Genomic DNA, 22,858 nt, shown 5'->3' on the forward strand with positions numbered 1-22,858 from the left:
TTTCTTGATGTGAGGTTGCGATCGTGACTCTTGGCTCATCTTGTGAGTGTGCAATCTGTGCATGGGGGGAGATGTTTGCCTTGACCTTGATGAAGTCTAACAGGGCACCTTCTTTCCAATTCCTCCACAGTCAGACATGCAGCACAAGTCTCACCTGAGCAGAGAGGAGGAGACGTGGCGTCCATGCTGATCGGAGGTAAGACCGGCCGTGACGTGCATCACGTTGAAGGAGGGAAAGAATCAGTGCTAATGGAACCTTCTCTCTCTCTCTCTCTACCATTCTGTGTGTCTATAGCTGTCGCTTATGTGCACGTCAGTGGTGTACAGTAGTTACAAAGGTAGTTACCATGGGCCCCAGTGTAGTTAAGAAACACGCACGCACACACACACACACACACACACACACACACACACACACACACACACACACACACACACACACACACACACACACACACACACACACACACACACACACACACACACACACACACCATTAATCATATATTTTACCAAGTGTGTTGGATTTTTCAGTCCATTGAGTTACTTTTGTAAGGGAAAGTAGAGAGGTCAGAACCATGGATAGCGCTCTGACACACAGTAATGTAAACAAATCAAATCAACAACTCAATAAATGTCAGTTCATATTGTTGCATAACATTTTCAGATGTATACAAATGTAAATAAACAATAACAAATGTAGACATATTTAGGACTAACGTTATATCTAGCTTGCAATCTAACGTTACCTGTTGCCACACCACAGAGGGCAGAGATGCTGATGGCAGCTGAACGGCTGCATTATTGCTTTGAGGGGGGTGCTAGCGACGGTTTATTAAAAAAAAATCTAATTTAGGGAGATTTGCTACCTTATCCTACTATTCTTTTCTCTCTTGTTTTTTTTTACGGACACTTTTATGTTTGAAACTGATGACTGCTCACTCAACTTGCAGATGTGCCCAGTTTTGATGTTCAGACTGTGTACCTAAACTAGCTATATACAGTATACAGTATTACAACCAACATTCCCTTCAAGTTCAGCAACATCTGCCCATCCATTCTCAAGCACATTAACAAACACAAACAAATGGGAATGATTACAATACCTGCCATGCATTGCTGCAGGGAACATTATTTGACTTATCTTCTTGTCTTTAATGATGTCTGTTGTTTTAAACTAAATTACATGTCTCATTGGCAAGTACAAGCATTTGTTACTGGATGACGTTTAGTGTCTGTGTACAAATATCACCCTCTCCTCTCTTTCACGATCTCTCTCACTCTCTATGCTCCCTTAGGATTCTTTCATTTGAACTGCATTTCTCAAATTATTCATCTCATATTTTTATGTAGGTGTGATGTTTTGGGAATAAAAAGACCAGAGAAACAGGCTGTGTTGCAGAATCTGCCATATGGGCATGTAGGCTGGTGCCTGAGCATGAATCTCTCTCTCTCTCTCTCTCTCTCTCTCTCTCTCTCTCTCTCTCTCTCTCTCTCTCTCTCTCTCTCTCTCCCTAGTCTCTCACTTTCTTTCTCTCACTCGCTCTCTGTCTCAATTTACACACACTCCCTCCATGTATCTCCCCCTATCATCTGATGCTTTTCAAGCCTTCCATTTTATGGCCATTTAAACGTGCTGTGGTTGTGCTGTCCTCATACCTGTGCTCAGTGCGATGAATGCAAATTGTATGCGGATGATGCGGCGACCACATAGAAACCATCACTATATACAGTAGCTGAAGATAAACATTTGTATCAGTCCGTGAAATTACCTCCATAATGTGCAGTGTGTCAGAGCGAAATCACATTATTTTCCCTTACTTGTCCATGGACCCTATCAAATAATGTACATATGCACTCTCCGTCTCTTCTTGCATATCCCCATGCAATTAATGAACTTTCTTCAGATTCAAATCTACGTGATTAGAGTTGTATTACTCTGGAAATAAAACCACTAAAACCTTTTTGCATTTCTGTCTGATGATTAAAGTATTGTGCCGGCCAGGCGCTTAGCTAACGGGTCTAAATGTGAATTGACAATAGTTTGGTAATATTTTGACCTCTCCGTCTCTCCACTTGTTAGCAGAGTTTTTCAACTACTCATTTCTCAGTCTGTCTTTCACAGTAGAGGTCGTACATCTACTGCAGCATCATGGTGATCATTACAACCAATAAATCGAGCATAATTATATTATAGTATAATTCAAAGCCACACATTTACTCACACTGTGAGTGTCCTACATGTTTCCTATCTAGACTGTTCCTTCCTGTGCTCATTTGGGCGGTAGTATCTCGGGGGGTAGAGTGGTCTCTACCAACAATTATAAGGTTCCTGGTTCGATGCCCTCTTCTAATTTGGCATCAAATTGTCCTTTGAAACCTGTCACTTCTCCAAATGAGCAGGTTGCCACCTTGTATGGCTGCCTTCGCCGTCGGTGTGTAAATGTGTGTGAATGGTTGAATGTGACACAGTATATTGTAAAGCGCTTTGAATCATTGTAAGACTAGGAAAGAGAAGTGCTACATAAATGCTGCTCATACAAGAGAGACATAATGTACCGTAAATTTCGGACTATAAGCCGCGACTTTTTTCCAATTTTTCGACCCTGCGGCTTATATAACGGTGCGGCTTATCTATGGATTTTTACAGCTAACGGCCACTAGGGGACCTAAATTAAATTAAACATTAAAACACCCGCGGCTTATAGTCCAGTGCGGCTTATATATGTACAAATCATTCAATTTAGCTGCTGCGGCTTATACTCAGGTGCGGCTTATAGTGCGAAAATTACGGTAAGTATAGTATGTTCCCATGGTAGATTCATTCTACTCAGCCTTCCCTCTGATGGAGTTCATGTCCTCTAGTGCTGTCAGAGAGAAACACTCCATCTATCTATCTGTCGTGGGATTTGATCCAACAAGACATTGGCAGCCGGCCACCTGTTACTCTGTGCTATGACAGCGTTATGTAAGCAGGGGCCAGAGAGAGAGAGAGAGAGAGAGAGAGAGAGAGAGAGAGAGAGAGAGAGAGAGAGAGAGAGAGAGAGAGAGAGAGAGAGAGAGAGAGAGAGAGAGAGAGAGAGAGAGAGAGAGGAGGGGTAGATTCCTCTGCCAGAGGTCAAAGTGTGATGGGAATAGATAATGGCCTCTCTCTTTTCTATCAGCACCCCCCACTGGTAACGAGCTTGTTCATCACCGAGGAGGACAAGCCAGGAGTGAGGTGTTTGGAGAGGGAGGCTGGCAAAGAGAAGGGGAGGTGTGGGTGGAGGGTTGGGAACCATGAGGAAGGAGTAGGATGAAGGGTAGAAGTTTAAGAAGAAGTAGATCACTCTGTTTGGGGGTTCATTGCTCAAGGGTATTTTTGCGGTGCATGGGCACTGCTGTAGTAGTAGAGTAGTACCGATGTATCAGCCACCCTTCAGTCACCAGATAGCAGCTGGAAGACACCCTCCTGTCGGTGTCAGAGATTGAACCAGCAACGTTGGGTCATTGGTCGGCTTCCCTACGTCAAGGCCATCCTCCCTAGCTTCTACTAGAGGACGACAAATTAGGGAGGACAGAGTTGGAGGAGGGAGGAAGGAGAACATGTAGGACCAGTCCAGAGTGGAGGAATGGGGTATGTTTCAGGGAGGAAGACCTAGCACCGTGAGGAATGCCCATCCATCAGATAGTAAGCCCCCCCATCCAGACCACTCCATCACTGTTGATGTGTGTAAAGGTTGGGGCAACTATCCCAGACACTTGTGCAATATCACAAACAAACAAAAAAACTTGTCTTTTATAAACCTTTTTCCTTTTGTTTAACATTTTGCTTTACAACTGAAAAGAGCAGTGGCACTCTCAGGTCTGTGCAAAAAGTCATTAAATGCAAGCTTATGGTCTGAAAGCGAATTAAACAACTTTTGCACAGAGCTGGATGTGCAAATGCTCTTTTCAGTTAAGTATTACTTTTCAAGCTCCAGCAGCTCAGCTAAGCCTCAAACCATGTGAACAGTGTGTTCTTCATTCTTTCATTTGTTGATTAAACCTTTAATAGAGTTTTTATTTGACAATCCGAGAGAGGGAGGGAGGGAGAGAGAGAGACACGATAATGATGACACATGCCTCGATGAAAAAATACCATCATTTTCGTATGCATTTTACACTGTAAAATCCTCAGTGTCAATTTAACTCTGAGAGTGTACATTTTCAGAGTAACAGACCCGTAAGGTTTTTTAGTTGGTTCCTAACTATCAATCATTCATCTGGGTACCCCCTGGAACCCATGTTGAGAACCAGAGCTCTAGTCTAGATAAACACGAGTTGATGGATATAAATACATTGGTTTCGTAGTACAGTTGGTTAGGATTTCAGTTTCTTGCGAGGACACTTGGTGAACAAACAGCTGTGCACATACTGTAGCACACAGACGTTGTCAATATCATTAATGCAAAAGCGAGTGAAAATATTGCAAAGGTCATCTTTTGTCATCATTACGTAGTCACATTAGAGCCATCCATTTTGGTGGATAATGCTGAGGAAGGGCTGTTCATCTGGTGACGAATGCAGGGTCTGGTTTCAACCTCCTATAGACACTCCCTCATCACTGAGACATTTAACATTACACAGGATGTGATATAAGTTACTTCAGTGATGGTGGATATGTCATTTGGCTTATCAAGTTGCAACCTCCCAACACAGATGTACTGTATCACTGTCACTGATTTAACCCCACGACACCTCCAGAAAGTTCATCTGGTGAAATGCCATCGTCTCACTATTTGAGTACCCTTAACCGCTTAAACCCTATATATGTCGTTTGACTGGAGTCCCCCAGGGCTCTATACTTGGTCCTCTCCTTTTCCCCCTCCTCTACACCAAATCTCTTAGCCGAAAATAGCCGATCTACAAGCCCACAATGCATGCTATTTTTGCCCCAGAATACGGACCCTTGGGTTCATGTGGCTAAATACATAATGCAAGGGGATTTTCATTATATATCTGCCCATATGCATTAGATACAATATTATGTTATTATTACCACAAAATAACACACCCCAGCCGGGCAATGCAGGGCTCATTTTAATAGCACATGCAGTGTTACTGCATGTGCTGTTCCTGTCCACAGAGAAAAACGAGCATCAGCCTCGATCATGGATAATGAATCGATCTGCTTAACTGTATAACCATCCCTCCCCCTGAGGTAAGCATTTTACATCCCTCCAAATCCAATGTAAGCGCCAAGGAGGAAACAATTTAAGTTTGTCTTTCTTTGAACGAGACAGGAACATTTTCGGTACACGACGTGTGTGTGTGTGTGTGTGTGTGTGTGTGTGTGTGTGTGTGTGTGTGTGTGTGTGTGTGTGTGTGTGTGTGTGTGAGATCTACTGTACAGTGTTGGGTAAGTTCCTTAAATGAGTAACTAGTTCTCAAAAAGTAGTGCTCTCAAAAATTAACTTAATTACTTTGCTCATTACTGCATTATAAAAGTAACTTAGTTATTATTGTAGTTACTGTAGTACTTCTGCATAACAGTTTCTTTCTTTGCTTTAATATTAATGTATACATTTTTATGTTGCTGCGGCACAAAACGACAACTCTGAACTTTCATCTATTGTATAGCTCACTATGATGAAAACTAGTAGCCTACATATAGGAAGCAGGTCTTCAACAACATACCTTGAAATCAGGCTTAGCTTTAGACTGGAGCAGATGGCTCAACGTGGAGGTGCGTTCCTGAATGTGCCATGTTAAATGGCCAAAAGCCTGGTTTAAAAGGTTGTTTCAACCCATCGATATTTTTTTCTGGCCAGTTAAAACTACAGACATCTGTAAGATACTGGGACTATCTTTACATTTGATACGAGATCTGATCTGAAGGAAAACGCGGTTACCGGAACTGCAGCGAGCGGAGGGGGAGGTCACAGACTGGGCTAGTGTGAGAATAGGAGTCTGATCATAAACATTTCATCCTCTTAGATTGTCAGCGATTTTCATCTTAAGCCCATTTCATTTTCAGTAACTGTAACAACGCTACTGATTTGGAAAGAGTAACTCTTACACTACTAGTTACCGCGAGTTACTTTGTAGCACGTTAGTCCCAACACTGGTGATGGGTTAGGTTATTATGATCAAATCCCAGCACCGCCTTTTCTCCTGTGCCTGCCCAATGCTGTGTCATTAAAGAAAAGCTACTTTAGGACACTGGACTGACAGTTTCCCTTTTAAAAAACAAATCCCATACAGCTGTATTGACTGATCCACCTATAAAACCAGCAGTGCTCCGGCTTTTGTCCTCCCTCCTGCTGTATATTATATGAAGTCATTCAGTATGGGTTTCCAGGAGACGGTGTGGGGTGTTTGGGGTGAAGGACTAGCATCTCCATGTTGGGTCAATGACCTCTTCTCTCGCCCTCTTCTCCTCTTGGTTTCACAAGCAGCAACCTCTCCTCTCCCTTCCCCCTTAGGACATGAGAGATACGGTATGGGGGAGGGTGTGTGTATGTGTGTGCATGCGTGCGTTTGTGGATGTATAGTATACTAGTATAGGTGTGGGTCTTTTGACTTTGGAGTGTAAGAGAAACTATGTTTAATTAAAGGTATGGTAAGTGATTTGCGTTGGTTAAAATAATTGTTAAATAGCTCTATATTCTGATAGTACTCATTGCTATAGAGTGTTTGTTCAGTATTAGGAGTCTCCTTGTCTCTCCACCTCTTTATTAAACAGAAAATGCATTTTCGTTTCAGTTTCAGTTTCATTTCCAATTTTATCCAACCAGGACAGAGAACTCAATCAGGATACAGATTAAACAAGTGAAATTGGAAGTGATGACACTAAGAAATGAGCATGCAAAATTGGAACTGGAACACTATACAAATTAAGCTTAAAAATGGGTACTTTCTCCTGATTGGCTGAGATTTTGACACCTACCGAAAAATCTATTTTCTGTTTATTAAAGAGCTGGAGAGACAGGGAGACATCTGTTACTGAAAAAACACTCTATAGCAATGATTACTATCAGAATATAGTATTTTAACCTTTTAACAAAATACTTTTTGTTTTAACGAAAAAATATCACTTACCCTACCTTTAATTAATGCTCCTGAGCTGATATATGTGTGTGTGAGCATGTTGTGATATATGTGTATGTGTAAGAGCTTGATGCTGACTATGACTGATCTTCATCCGTTTCTCCAGTACAGTGACCTCTTTCCTACAGCTAGAGTACTGCACGCGTTGTGAATTCAAGTCGCAGATGCACTCAGCGCTTGTTGGATGCTCGCAGGCTAAGATCAATATGCGAACTGCACTGCAGGCACTCCGTTATTAAAGAATAAGTATTACTTGCCAAAGGCAGAACAAAACAGCCCTCCTCCCCCTCCATACCTGCTTGTTCTGCATTAATGAGACCTTCATTAGTTTGACTGGGACCAAAGGTGAATTCATGACCTTTTGGATTACATCTAAACTTAAATTACCTAGAACTCTCAAAGCTTTGTATCAGAGACATCATATTGTACAAAGAGAAATGAAAAAAAAAAGAAACACAAGATAGTTCCAATAATTTTTTTTATCGACTTTTCCAATAAAAAATACATTCATACAGAAACTATTTTACAAAACAATTTCAAATGAAAAAATCTTGTTATGCCATAAAACAAACAAAAATAGAACCTCATATTTTATCTCAATGTTTTTCTTTTATCCAATAAAGATTCTCTAACTAAAGATAAGGGGCCTTTTCAAATAGATTTGAAAAGTCGAGAGAAACAAAGGCGTGATGTGGAAACTGGCAAATGTAATACTTAGTGGGCAAAAATAATGCAATCAGTTGACATTTCAAGTGTCCTCACTCCTCCAAATGATTACCTTGCCTCATTTTCTTTTTTAATATAGGCTATAGGTATATACCCATCAAAGCTATTGACACTTGAACTTATTTTATGCTCTAGCATTTTCCATTGAAATCATAATACAAAGACTGAGGCGGATGCAACCATGAATAAGAATGGAGTGTGTCTACTTTCTTCAGCCACTTATCTTTATTCTTTTGTCTTTATAAACTGCACTTTGCATGTTATTTTTCAGTTTTTGGTCCCATACCCCTTTAAAATAGAAGCTTCTATACAAAATTTCTCTTAGTTACAATTTACATAGCTTTGCATTTTTCAATAATTCTCAGTGTAAAAAGGAAAATGGGGAAGGGGGCTTTGTGTATTCTTCTAATGTATTCCAGATTAAACTGTACAATAGGTGAGGGTTGTGACAAGGCTGTTATTGACCAGTGAGCACGAGACGTCAACAGAATAGTTTTATGACCTCTCAATCCAGGCCGCACACTAAAAATGCTGTGTCATTTTTAACACACACAGAGCCTAATTTGAGACGACACACAGCTGGGTTACTTTTTCAACCACAACATGTCAATAAAACCACACAGCATATGTCGTTATTAACTTAACATCATATTGAAAAGCATTACAGATGTACTGTCCCAAACTGGACAAAGTGACAATGACACATCGTTTTTAATTGCGTTAACCTCAGACAGTTCAAGGAATGACCCCCTCCCCCCCGACCACTACAGTATTATCTGCAGTAAGTCTCAATTTGCCATGACTTCACTTTAGGGCCAGGCATACCACATGTCAGAACATAATATAGTCCAAACCTCTGTACCTTTTGGACAGTCTTGAAGTGCATCCCTACCGTGCTGTACTACACAGTAGTAAAACATTACAAAAAATTGAATTGTTTCGCTTTAATCGTTTCGTCACCAACCTACTGTACCCACCACCACCCACCCACCCACCCACAAGTGCTCTGCTTTTCTGTCTCAGATCAAAGTCATTTTGAAGAAATAAATTTAGCCTCAATGGTGAATGTGATATAATTAAATAATGATGCGCGGAAATGTAAAAATGGCAGTCCTTGTGAAGCTTTTCATATATATATATATATATATATATATATATATATATATATATATATATATATATATATATATATATATATTTATTAGAATTATTCCCATTATTCAGGAGCCTGGAGAAAAGTGCTGTGAGACAAGAGGGCAAAGGTGCGTCGGTTATGAATCAGAGCCTTAATAAAGCTATTCAATTACCCACTGCTGCATCTGCAGCCCCCGTGTGTGGTGTGTAAGAGAGAGAGAGAGATCTATTATATGGGACAAGGCCACTTACATAAGGCATCAGTAAGGTCAACAGTGCATTTAGAGAACAAAAGAAAGCGAGAATAAAGAGAGGGAAAAAATAAAGAAATCATAGTCCCCATGATCAAGACCGTTGCCAAGCAATAGTGGTATCTCCAATATTTCAACGATTAAAAACAAAACAAAAAAACAACAACAACAAAAATGACTGCCTTATGTGTTTTTGTACAATATTATGATACTGAGTAATATGTAAGTAGCTGCTCTCGAATGGGATTTTTGCCATCCTATAAGCAAACAGCTGAGCAACAGATCCCGAGATCCCATGCAACTTCTCTTATAATGGCAATAACTGTTTGTGTACAACCTCCTTTTTTGTCTTCTTTTAAGATACAGAGCTTACACAATGGACAACAAAATTAGCTTTTATAGCATGTACTTTTTGAGACAGGCTACGTAATACATTGCACATTTAATAGCTGCACTAAACATTACAACTTCCCCTGCACTTTAAACAAGGAGTTGCAGTTACACCTCCGGGCAGAAAGGAGGTGCTCTCTCATTAACAAATCTGACAAGCCGCTCCACCAACCACCTTGAACCGCCCGCCCGTCCCTCCCCCACCCCAGCCACTAGACTCAAGGCGCCACAAAACAGCACAGACAAAACCGTGTTTTTTTTTTGTTTTTTCTTTTTTTACTTGCATTCATTCCCACTGAGACAGTACAAATCCCACCCGACCCCCTGTCACACCACCATTCATTCGCCATTCCACAATGCAAGCTCCATCGCGCCCAGTATGCCAGCAACAAGGATCCAGTCGCAGGCACTCAGAAAAGTCCTCATGCGCACAGGCAAACAAACTGGTCATTGGAGGGAGAGCCAAGGGTGCGAGTCCCACTTCATCCTCCAGAAGAAAAAGCATCAAACACCATACGAGAAGGGAAGTCTGTCTGTCTGTTTCGCTCTCTTTCCATCCATTGATCTTTCCAGTTTTCATGTATTTCTTCGTTTCTCATCTCCCCCTTCGTTAAACGCTGAGCTTTCAAGAATAATCTCCACAGCAAGGTGTTGGAGGCACTAAGTATGGTGCAAAAAATTAATTGCCTGCTCTTTTTTTTTTCACGGACTTGACTGGAACACGGCGGTGCCCCAAACCCTGGTATCTGTCAGGACAACCCCTGGACCTCCCTCCCCACTTCCATCTCACAGGTCAGGGGACATTACCAACCAGGACACCAGCATCATCCCCTCAGAATTCCGGAAACGCACGGTGGTGGCCATCTTAGATGTGCCTCTTCATGTGCAGTGCCAGGTGGTCTGAGCGGGAGAAACACCTAGTCGAGGAAAAACAGAAACAAGAGAGGGTTAAAGATTGGTTTCCGTGAGAACAGTGGTAAAATGATAAAGCTGAATATATTGGAGTGAATGCAACAACTTGAGGTGAGTGGCTAGAACAGGAAATCGAGTGGACATTGAAGGAACAGGGAAGGGGACGAAAGATGAAATTTGAAACCATATATTTATTATTGAAGTTGAAGGACTAGTCTGAAGAGTCCAATTAAAGAGCTTCATTCATTCTGAGATATCTGGTGTTAGAAAAATGAGGAACCATCTCTCACAAAATGACAGATGATATAAAACCTGTAAAAGCTATTATCCTCGCACCTACACTTCATTAGAGATACTGAAGAGTTATCTGCAGGTAATATTTTTTTATTTGAGATTTCTTTTCCCTAAAAATAATATCTAAAGTTTTTCGGTAAAGGCTAGCCGTCTTTGACTTGTCTGATGCATTGTTCCCAACTCAACCTTTCAAAAGAAAAATGTGAGTGATTAACTCTTGGCTCTTGGCTATTACACACATTTACAGGGTTCCCTTATACTTAGTAGATAGATAATGACCGAACGTTGGGACGTTTTCTAAGGGAGACAGTGATTAAACTCCTCAGACGTGACAGTGTTCCCTACCTGTCACAGTGACTACATTTGAATGGCTTGGCTCCAGTGTGCTTCCTGAAGTGCCTGGTGAGTTCGTCGCTTCGAGCAAAGCGCCACTCGCAGCCCTCCCAAGAACACCTGTAAGGCTTCTCACCTGTTGAGAGAACATAAAAAGTCACAAGATTATTACCGTTATATGGTGTCAGATGTTATCCTTGTGGTTAATACCATTGATGCCCTTACAACATAGGCACAGATTTCCACCCAATGTCATGGGTTCGAGCTTTTCTCATAACCTGTGTCATATGTCTTTCATTCTACCCTGTCCCCTGTCATTGCTTGTTGTACTCTCCAGGAAACTAGAATTGCCCTACAAATTCAATTCTGATCCTGTGGAGGCATAATACATTCAAGGGAAAAATCCTGTCTGAGCAGGTGCTAAGCAGCTTGGGTCTGCTACTGTACACCAAGAAGAAAAACAACCTTTAACTTAAGGGGCATGAGAGCTCTGGTATGCAGCTGTAAGGAGTTGTATATGCAGCCAGAGTTGGCTCTTATGTAATTTGCAGGCTGCCAGGAGAAAAAAAGTAGGACTATTCCTAATGGTCCGTAATGCCATTTGCGGTGTAGCTAACATGGTTAGCAAGGAATGCTAGGAATGTGGCTTCCTTTGCTAATGTGCAGCACAGCTGTAAACAGCTTGGCAGAGGTCAGAGTTGACAGGGGAAGCAGCTCACATTTGAACACCCCCGCCTGCCCCTTGCAAATGATTATAAATGTCAGATTCCCATCGTCTATTCGTTTGTACAAATATAAACAAGTGAGTTTTCTTTTTCCCATGGTGAAATTTGAGAACTGTTGATTTGTTTTCAGGACTCTCATCCTTTGGGTCTTGCTGGCCCTCAAAGGAACGCCCATCCTCCTTTCTCTTTCTCTCCCTCTCCCCCTTTATCTCCCTCCCCTCCCTCTGGCATGAAGTCACGTTCCTGCTGTGTGAATTGGGTCACAGTTGAGGGCATTCAGCCTGACAAACTATTCAAAGTATGTGGGAGAGTTTAGCACTTTGTATAAGAAATTAAAACCGGAGCCTGCCCTCTTTCCACTGGAGGGATTCAATCATCAACTGTTAAAGAAAAAAAAAAAAACCCTTTTTTCAGCAGACATTTTCTGAAAGAACTACCTGAACTCATAACCTGTCGGGGCAGTGTTTAACTTTCTGGATATTCCCTCTTGTGACCTGGACGTTTTACATTTTAACAGTGGTGAAAGGCTAATCTACTGTTTGTGCCGTACCTGTGTGCGTACGCTGGTGCGCCTTGAGGTGTGAGCTCTTGGTGTACACCTTGCGGCAGCCATTGAAGTGGCACCGATGCACACGCCTCCTGCCGTCCGGCGACGCTTCCAGGGCCCTCCCTCCGCCAACCACACCCCCAGTCCGTATTTTCCCTGGCGAGCTCCCTAGCGTGGCCTGAAGCCCGTTGCCCCACGTTTGGGCCACTGAAGGTGCGTCCTTTCCGCCCTCGGGGGAGGACGGTGGGGTGCCGATGAGCACCGCCGAGCCAAGCTCCTCCTCCATGCCGACTGCCATGCCCACACCACCCAGGAGGTCGCTCAGCGGGTTGGAGGCGAAGTCGAGGGTCGGAGAGAGCTCCTCGGAGCTGTCGGACGCCTCGCTACTGGCGTCTGAGTGGAAGCCACCCGCGTCCAGGTGATGGTGGTGGTGGTGGAGAGGGTGCCGCCGCTGATGACGATGACTGTCCTCCTCTTCTTCTTCATCCTCCTCCTCTACCTCCTTTTTGATAACACGGGACACCTTGGGGTCGGCCTCGCTCGGCTTTCCGTCCCCGGCGGTGCAGGCGAGCATCAGCTTGCTCCACAGGTCCTCCTGAGCGTCGAACTTCAGCTCTGTGGCTGAGACGTACGGCTCGCTCTGGAGGTATCTCTCCAGCTCCAAGCAAGTCTGGTGGGGAAGAAGAGAGAGCAGCAGAGGTCATGAGTTTATGCAGAACACACAGCCTGAGATCTGACCTATTGACACCTTTTCCAGAAGAGAACCATTTCTGGAGAAAAAAAAAACGTTGCATTCTCCAGTTGCAAGCAGCACATGGAGATATACATAGTTGAGAATGAGTTTGTAATTCTTTGGGTACTTATAGAGCCTGAGATCTGCAAAACACATTACATTTTCCATTGGAGAATATACTCCACTACAATACAAAATGAATATGAGAGAGAGAGAGAGAGAGATGGGACTGAGTTTATGGTCATGTCTCATACCCGGAAACCTATGGGAAATGCTTCTGCCCACCCCTCCCCTCCCCTCCCCTGATGAAACGTAAACTAGATCAAATAAAGAAAAACTATTTAATGAAATGCACAGAATTCCAATCTCCCCTCCCGTCCCCTGATGACACGTAAACTAGATAAAATACAGAAAAACCTTTTGATGCAAATGCATAAATTCTAATCTTCTTTAAAGTTTGTTCTCCGTTTATAGCCTACTTTGCAGCGGTAGCACTAGCAAGGGAAAATGTTGTAACACCACAGAACTGCAGCTTCCTCCCTTTCTCTCTGCCTACAGGAACAAGAGACCATACATACACAATGTCCTATGCAAGAGAGAGGGTTAAGCTCAATTCATGCTCCATCACGCGCCGGTGTCGCTTGGCAAAAAGAGCTCTTGGCTCTCGCTAAGCAACACCGCCATGTGACGGAGTATGAATTAGGCAATAGTGTGAGTGAGTGGGGTTCCCTCTGGGACCAGGTCGAGCAGGAAAGAAGATTACAAGCAGTGGCACACCACATTTCCGTTCCGAGAGCATTCAGGGGTGCTGCTCTTTCCTCGATCGAACCCAACTGATGTGCGCGTGGTTTGTATAGTGTCTGGACGAGTGCACAATTGTGTGCGACTGTGCGTGCGTGCGCGGCACGCGTGGGTAGGTCATGAAATTTGCATATGCCACAAAGCTACTACTTCCCTCTCGTGGCTTAGGGAAGTGCTTGTAGATCTTTTAAATCTATCAATTATTCAACATAATGTGGATTTAATAATGCATTCGTGAGGCAAAGCTAGAAATAACATAGCACACCGGGGACTTGGGGTCTGGTTCATGCGGGTCCATAAAAAGCTTGACATGAATACTTCACGAGCCACAGAGAATTTGTGGGCTTGCTTTTCTTTCTTTCTTTTTTTAAGAAAGGGGGGGGGGGGTGGCATGAGAGGACTTCCTCGCCACAGTCATCTGTGAAAAGTTATGGCCAACAATACACTGATGAGACAGCCTAATAAGGTGAATCAAAATGTACTGTCACTGTGTGCTGAACATACTCTGTTGTTGTAAGAATAAAAATGATGTAATGAACCCCAGCCTGTAGTGGAATGTAATTCTGTACATAAAAAGAAGAAGAAAAAAATCACTGAGGAATTTCAAAAAGTTGTTGTAGCCTATTGGAGAATGTGTGCCCACGGCAAATGTAATTTGTCACTGGCGTTGAACAGAACGCATCCTTGGCGAGGTTTAAATGCCTGCTGCTGAGGGTGAGCTGGGGGGGGGGGGGCTGTTGCCAATTCATTTAATTTGATTTCAGACCAAACAACACAAGCAACGTTTTGTTTCAGTGTATATAAAAAAAATCTTCACTGTTATAGCCGTCATCCATCCATGGCCGCTTTACAAGGCACAAGTCAAGCCAATTTGGAACAAAATCAGTCTGTCAGTCTCATTCTCTCTCTCTCTCTCTGACTCTCTCCCTCTCCCACATACACAGTACACACACATACACTAGTGTTGCCATGTCCGCTTATTATAAGCAACTGTGGGCTTGTTTCTCTAAAGTTGCTTGTAAATATTGGTAGTTGCGGGTTGCGTTTTTTTGGGCTTGTTTCTTAATGTAGTTTAAACCAGTGGTTCTTAAACATTTTCATGTCAAGGACCCCCAAATTAAAATGAATTTGTCTGCAGACCCCCATCTGAAAATATTTTATGCCAGGGAACCCCATACAAGATTTGAGTTGTTAAAATGTTTAAAAAATATTCAACATTTTTCGCATTTTCTTCAAGATTTTTTTGAAAATAGCAGATCTACAAGCTCACAACACATCGCCACGCGTTGTGAGCTTGTAGCAATTTTCAAATAGCCTATGTAAATAGGTTCAAAGTGCTCATGTGGCCTAAGTTGCTTCTATTGGGCTTGTTTTCCTAGACCTAGTTGCTTGTTTCTCTCGCGGAACCTGGCCACACACACACACACACACACACACACACACACAGTGTGAGTGCGTCTGTCTGTCTGTCCGTCTCTCTCTCTCTCTCTGTAGTGTCTGTCACTAGCCGTGTGTGCGAGAGTGAGACAGAAAGGGGGGGGGGGGGGGGGAGAGACGCGCACAGACGAGCAAGAACACGCACTTTAACTCATTCAAACGCAAAACCAGCAACAAACACAGCCCTGGCTTCCTTTCACCAAAAATGTCCCTGACAGCTGAAAACGTCAGAGGAAAAGCTTTTCAAACCACGTTTTAACTCGCAAAACACGACCATTTAAAACATCACGCGGTAATCAATAGTGCGTAATGAGCGATTTTGAAGGACTTTAAAAAAATATATATATATTATTATTTATTTGCACAATTAAAAACAACACATTTTTAGCAACAGCATAACAAGTCCACTGGACTTTTTTTTGTGAGATCCTTAGACTAAAGTGAATGACTGTGTACTCGTGCTGTTTGCATTTCTGTCTAATAAAATATGCAATCCATCAATTCCAATCATGGATTAGGCAAACAACTTTGCCATTCATTTGCAATGCTTCCCAAGCAGCTGTCATTGCCGTGCAAGTTTTCAGAAATGTCTGGATATTTTGCGATCTTCAAATTCCGACTCCGGTAGGCTATAAATGCGATATCTCCGTTGGGTATTTATAACGCAGGGGCAGTGTTGCCATGTTTTGTGAAAGTAACAAGCAACCAGGTCTATGAAAACAAGCCCTAAAGAAGCGACTAGGCTGCACGATGAGCCCTTTAAACCGATATGCGTCGGCTAATTGAAAATAGCCGATGTACAAGCTCACGCGTTGTGAGCTTGTAGATCTGCTATTTTAAAAATCAATCTTGGAGAAAATGTGAAAAATATGGAATATTTTTAAAACATTTTAACAACACAATTATTGTATGGGGGGGGGGGGGCTGGCACAATACATATTAATTTGGGGGGTCCTTGACATGAAAATGAACCACTGGTTTAAACAACATTACACCGCAAGCCCAAAATAAATACACTTAGAAACAATCCCAAAAAAGACGCAACCTCCAATTTTTACAAGCAACTTAACAGAAAAAAGAAGCCAAAAGTCGCTTATAATAAGCCGACATGGCAACACTGGGGGGCGGGTGGGTAAAATGATAGCTACCTGCTGCCAATACTCTTCCAGGGACGGTAACGCAGAAAAGTATCCGGTGTCATGTACGATCTGGAGCTCCTGGAAGATGCTGCACATAGGAATGACATCCATCTCACTGCTGGACGCAGTGTGTGAGTAAGAGCCCAATTCAAAGCTTGTCCCTCTTGCGTCTGGAAAGAAACTTGACTCTTCGGTTTATTTTGTGCATGTATATGATATTAACGTCAGAGCAGAGAGTCTTCCCAGGGTAGATCGGTCGTCCACGGATCAGCCAGGATCGCATACATGCACGCACACACACACACACACACGTAACGGGAGGGGGGCTGGCTTCTGCTCGCTGTGACTCCAAACACTGAAGTCGCTGAAAGTCTGCAACTGTAAACTTCCCCCGATTCAAAATCACTGACAAACTCCCCCCACGTGATCGCGTGACGGCGCGACCGCGTCGACCAACCGGCTCGTCGTGACCTGGCGCCCCGCCCACCGGGCACGCCGCGGCCAATGCGCCGCGCGGCATGTTCCGTCCTGCGCGCTGTGATTGGAGCCTCGCTCGCACACTATTTTTAGAGAGCTATATAAAGCGTCCCCCTCTCGGAGCGCTCTGTGTGAGGAAGTCATATTTCGGTGGAATACTTCTGTGTAGTTCCAAGTTCTCTCTCCGAGCAGCAGTATTGGTTACAGCTGGCGAATGTGCAGATATGCGCACGAACATCTCCAAAATAGATACAGCATTGATTACCCCCCTTAGAGCACATGATTTTGTTTCATATAGACCAATTGATATATCTTTTTCCCGTCCTCCAGGGGCTTATACTTTGCATGTGATGATGGTTAGGGACGGTTGGCGTCTTGTTTTCCACCTAAACAGCAGTTTGGTCAAGGCACACTTCGGAGCATCAGCAACTAACTGTGGTGAAATATTTTGGACGAATTTCTGGTCTATGAATAGACTGCACAATGTGATGGACTTCCTCCTCTGTTACAGAAAGAAATGAGCGCCTGCGATCGATCTAATGAAACTCGTTTAATAAGCTGTATCTGTATCTCAAAATAACCACAAAGCTGATTATCCACTCAGTGCTTCAGGATATTGTGTTAGCTGCAGCAATGTGCACCTGAATAGCTGGAATAACACTCCTGTTGTTTGATGATGGTGTGTGTGTGTGTGTGTGTGTGTGTGTGTGCGCGCGTGGGAGTGCGTGCGCATGCATGGGAGTGCGCGTGCATGCTAGTGTGTGAGTGAGTGATTGAGAAAATTAATGTATTTAAGAGCATTTATTTGAGAGACACTGTATCGCACACTCAATCACCTGTGGCTATCTTTGTATTTTATTAAGCTGGCTTTGCAGACAACGTTTGTTTATTATTCCACCACAGCGCCATGAGACCACTTTTGCTTGCTTACATTTTCCTCTTGAGGTTTGGAAGAGTGGAAGAGAAATAGCCCAACACAATTAGGCAAAAATAGTGTTGGGCCACCCACTGCGCGTGGCGAGAGTTTCTAATATAAGATTTCCATATATCTCTCACCGCTCTAGAATGACAAGTCATAAATATACACACTGGCGCAAGTCCAAAAATATATTTCCCCTTTCCTCTGCTTTGCATAAGTCACTGTTGCTGTGCAAAGTAGGGCTACAACAGTATGTGCACGTTATTGTAGCCTACTACATTAAACATTTTCTGTTTAATCAGGGAACATATAGAATTCTGATGACATTTTTGCTCCTGGGTGTATGTATTAACAGTCAACTCAACATGTTTGACTTTTGAATTAATTAGCAATTTATTTTATTATAATGTTTAAGCAACTGATGTCTTGACAACAATATCAATTGCTTTAAAAATAATAATAATAATATAAGATTACAAATATTTCAACTTCAGATACGGTATATACATAATAGTCCATATTATGGGCTAGTACGTAAATATCGTTGATATATACAAAAAGTTGTTCCTTATATGCTGCCCTACGTTTAAAGTTCAAAAATGATTGAGGATGCAGTCTGTGGAAGTGTCACTATTTTCACATCCACGTGCTTCAGCAATCTAGTATCCTTCAAAAAGTGCCATGCGTAGGTTTAATGCTCCACTATCAATCAAGTTGTAACACTGTCACCTTTTTTTAAATGGTAATTCCCTCATTTTATGTCACTCTTCATTTAAATCACTGCTACTACTCCACAACACCAAAGCCACCACACTACACAGTAAAATCCGTAAGCTCATTAACTCTATACATAGTGTGAGTGAAATAAACGCCTCCATATCCATCCAGTTGCATAAGATGTGGGAGAAAGTTGAAGTCGAGCGCAACAACAGCAGCATTGAGCGTGCAAGTCAAAGCACCCGGCTGTGTGACAAACAACATATTTAGAACAGAGCGCCATTGTTTGGTCCATCAGCTCTGTCCTAACGGCACCACGATGGACAGAATCGTACAGTATCTGCAGCTCTCTGCAGCCCCATCACACTCAGGCATTAGGGACAGACCTCTGTGGTGATTGGGTTATGCACATACTGTATGTCATGGTAAATGTGTTCAAATCTAATCAATATTTGCCTTTTGTGACACATGTCTTGGTCAGCTGGAAAATGTTAACATTTACCCACCCCGAGCACACAGGCATGCACACTCATTTTTGCTTTACTCAATGTATATTGTATAGCTTTGCCAACAATGGCTGACCACCATTAATGAGCCATTAAACGTTTAAATTCAAATTGAGAGACAGAAAGATGGAGAGAGAGAGAGAGGGGGGGGGGGATCATGGCTTCAATAACAGTGACCAACCGTAACAAAACTATATTGATGGTGTTTTTATAAATACAGATGGGTTGAGTCAACCTGGTCTGTATTTCAGACTTGACATTTTTGTGGTTTGGACAAACATTGAAATTGCTTTGGCATAAGATCATGTTGGAGAGAAAGAAAGAGAGTCATGTTGTGAAGTCTCATGTCTTCCGCTGCCCCTTTTGTGCTGACCTTTTGTAATGTATTTTGACAGTGTGTCACAATTAAGTCTTGATCACAGAACTTTCATATCAGCCGTTGTGACAACTGGAGTGATGAGAACGGGCAATGCACCATTGCATGTTTCATAGTCATACTGTGTCATGGTAGTGCATGGCAATGCACCACTGCATGTTTTGCACTGTCACTGCACTAGTCTGTGTAAGGTCCTGTTGTCCTTGTGCCATGTGCAACTGTATTGGGTTACTGTACAGTAGGTAGTCAATTAGTCTACCCTCTAATATCATTCCATGGCTGTGAAGTATTGGAATCATGAGCATAACTTTTGCAAAGTAATCTAAATGTGGATTGCAGTGGAATTGCCTTTTATTCTGACCATTGCCACACTGCAGTAATATACACTATAGGACACTGAATGTTTACTATACACAGTAGTATGTAACATGTCATGACATATTTCTAGGCTTTTGTCCTTAGCATGGCTTTCACTATGCATCTGCACTGTATAAGAGGTTCTGTTGATAATTATACCATGCGTTTCAGAATATAATGTGTGCATGTTGCACATTTTCTGAAAGAACGTTGGAAGATGACTAGGCCTGTGTGGCGGCTAGGCTAATGTGTGTACAAAGTAATGTGTCATGCTAGCCTTTAACATCAATGCAGTGACTGTGTGTGGTTGCATCACTTAGGGCGATATGTACAGTATACTGTAGCTTAGTGTCTGTCACATGTCTTGTGACATGAGGTAATATATTTTGCATTACAAGTTATTGTATTGTGTAAAGACATGATGAACCTACAAAGCAGTGGAATATGCAATGTTCATTGCGTTGCATGTTTAGTTTAGCAGTGTAACAACCTGAAACCTCACTTTCTAGCTGTCTTTTGGATGTTAATTCTGTTTAACATGCTGCAGGAACACAGTCACTGATATTTGTATATAAATATTTGTGTCTATGTTATAAAATGATGTGAAGGTATGAAAGCAAATAGCAATTGAATGCTTTACAAGCTCACAGCTGTGAGCTTGTACTGAACCATATGAAAAGTATATTAAAAAGAGTTTGAGTTTGATAACTACATTGGATCCACTGGAAAACAAGTCATTATTTTTCCATTTCCTAAAAAGTAACCTTTTTGGACATGCAAGGTTTCCACCCGGCAGCAACGATATGTAAAAGGATACATGGTATCCTTGTGACAGTCACATGCCTGCTGTTGTACTGTGAACACGTACTGTAGCTTCTTGATATATTTCTGCACCAAAGCCACCGGTGCAAATCCCTGTACATTCATTTGCTGACTCGAGTAACTCTCATAAAACAAATTAAAATGTCAAGATATTGTCTTTCGTCATGGAAATTCGCACTGTCAGTCCGGCACGGATATAACACAGTCGCCAAACATAAGTAATATGCTTATTCGCATACGCCCCTGTACATTTGCTGCCCTCGAAAGTATACATTTAATATTGATTGAAAGTGATTGTGGCTGTGATATAGAGGTTCCTGTATAGCACAGCATGGGTTTGCCATTATGCAGGGACTGGTGTCCGTGGTGATGTATGTGGGATGCTGGGCCATGGATGCATGAAGCCATAGCAACAAAATCACGAGGCCTGAGCAGTATGATATGATGTGCTGATAAGCTATGTCCCTCTGAGCTGCCGGAGCCTGCTTTATGTCTCTGTATTTTATGAGTATATGTCACATTCATTACATACGTTGATGGCTGCAATTTCATACACATATACAGTATAGTAAATGTATATATAAATGGCTATACGCACGTGCACGTTTGTGTGTATGTATGTATATATATATACATACATACATACATACATACATACATACATACATACATACATACATACATACATACATACATACATACATACATACTAGTCACATACCAAGCCTTGCTGGCTGAGGGAACTGATAGAAGGGTGGAAAAAAAAGGTTGCACTGATTGGTCAGCTGCCATACTGTATCTTCTCTTGGGATAATATGGCAGCTGAACAATCAGCACGAGTTGATATACTCTTACCCTGAGTCACCAGTCACTGCTGAAGGAAGTCACCATTTCAAACATGGACAAAAGTTGTCCGCCAAACACGGTTGCTGCTGCAGATGATTTGATAGAATTCACAACTGAGGAGACGGATTTATGCGTGTGCAAAGAAGTCAAAATGCAGAGTGGAAAAAACTGTAGTCTTTGATAGTTCAAAGAATGGCTGAATAGATTAAAAATGTGCAGGCATACATTTATATACAAACATTGATAAACTTACAGGGTTTCATGGTACAGACCGACACACACAGCAGTATCTCATATTCAGTGTCAAGCAACAGTAGAGAGGACGAATATATGGTGTTGTATTGATCTTTGTATAAGCTAAAATGTGCTTTTCTTGTTTCTCTTTTGGTCGTCCACCCACCCATATATCTTCCTATTTATATTGGTGAAACATTATATTCCCACAGCAACTGAAATCAGCCCTGATATTGCAAATAACATCCACTCCCTACAGAAAAAAATAAATAATAAAACAATTCTGGTAACCAAACCTTCAGTCTAAACTACACATTAGAATCCAGAGTAAATTTTCACTCTCTTAGAGTCCATTTAGCACAGCATGGATTTTACAGTGTACAGGATACACTACAATGCAGCATACTGTATGTTTGATGTGTCCAGAGACAAGTATTTGTGATATTTTAGCTATTGTCATCTTTCAGCTAAACACTTTGAACTCCAATAAGCCCTAATAGGTATGATGGGTAAACACAGAGGATGAACTCCAGTTATGTGTGCAAATGTACTTGGCAAATATCCCAACAATAACAACAACTGCTGCTTTTGGATTCTGATGCCAAACTTGGTCACTCTGTGATAATTAATTGTCCCAAAGTGTCACACACAACATATAATAGCTCTCTTCTCAGTGGGTTTTCGGCTGCAAAACTGTGTGCCTGATTAGAAAAGCCGTGGTTTTAATTAGGACTGAAAAGATACGTTTGTTGTCACCATTTGGATTTGTATGAAAATAACGAAATGACAGATAGTGATTCATAATTGTGATGATCGAGATGGAATTAGATGAATATCGCTCGTATGCGTTTGATAGATGATTCCGCTTAATGCGTGCCATTTGGTGGGATTACCATTTTGGCTGCCACTCGCTGCAGAGTTGTGTTTATGCAAAAATATTCAGTGCGTATCACTCCAATCATCTGTCACTTGAAGCTCATCAAAATGCAAATGAATTCAGAGCAAGGAAAAAGTACAGTATGTAAAAAGATGAACAATTAAAAAGTATCATTATTATTAAAACAATTTGGAGAGTGAATCCAGAAAAAGCATCACTCAAAATAGGTTTAAA

At 42.0% G+C, this 22,858-nt stretch overlaps 1 protein-coding gene across 1 annotated transcript; it reads right to left on the bottom strand.

The window, feature by feature from the left end:
* Positions 1–7,532: 7,532 nt before the first annotated feature.
* On the bottom strand, positions 7,533–16,868 carry LOC308094393 (Krueppel-like factor 6). The gene is made up of 4 exons (XM_080441019.1): positions 16,503–16,868; positions 12,387–13,053; positions 11,124–11,247; positions 7,533–10,489 (listed from the first exon to the last, which is right to left on the bottom strand). Exons 1-4 carry the CDS (start codon positions 16,602–16,604, stop codon positions 10,438–10,440), a joined length of 945 nt encoding a protein of 314 aa, XP_080297145.1. The 5' UTR covers positions 16,605–16,868; the 3' UTR covers positions 7,533–10,437.
* Positions 16,869–22,858: the final 5,990 nt, after the last annotated feature.

This window comes from Gymnoscopelus braueri (genome assembly GCF_963280865.1).
Source record: "Gymnoscopelus braueri genome assembly, chromosome: 10".
In the NCBI taxonomy this organism is placed as follows: domain Eukaryota; kingdom Metazoa; phylum Chordata; class Actinopteri; order Myctophiformes; family Myctophidae; genus Gymnoscopelus; species Gymnoscopelus braueri.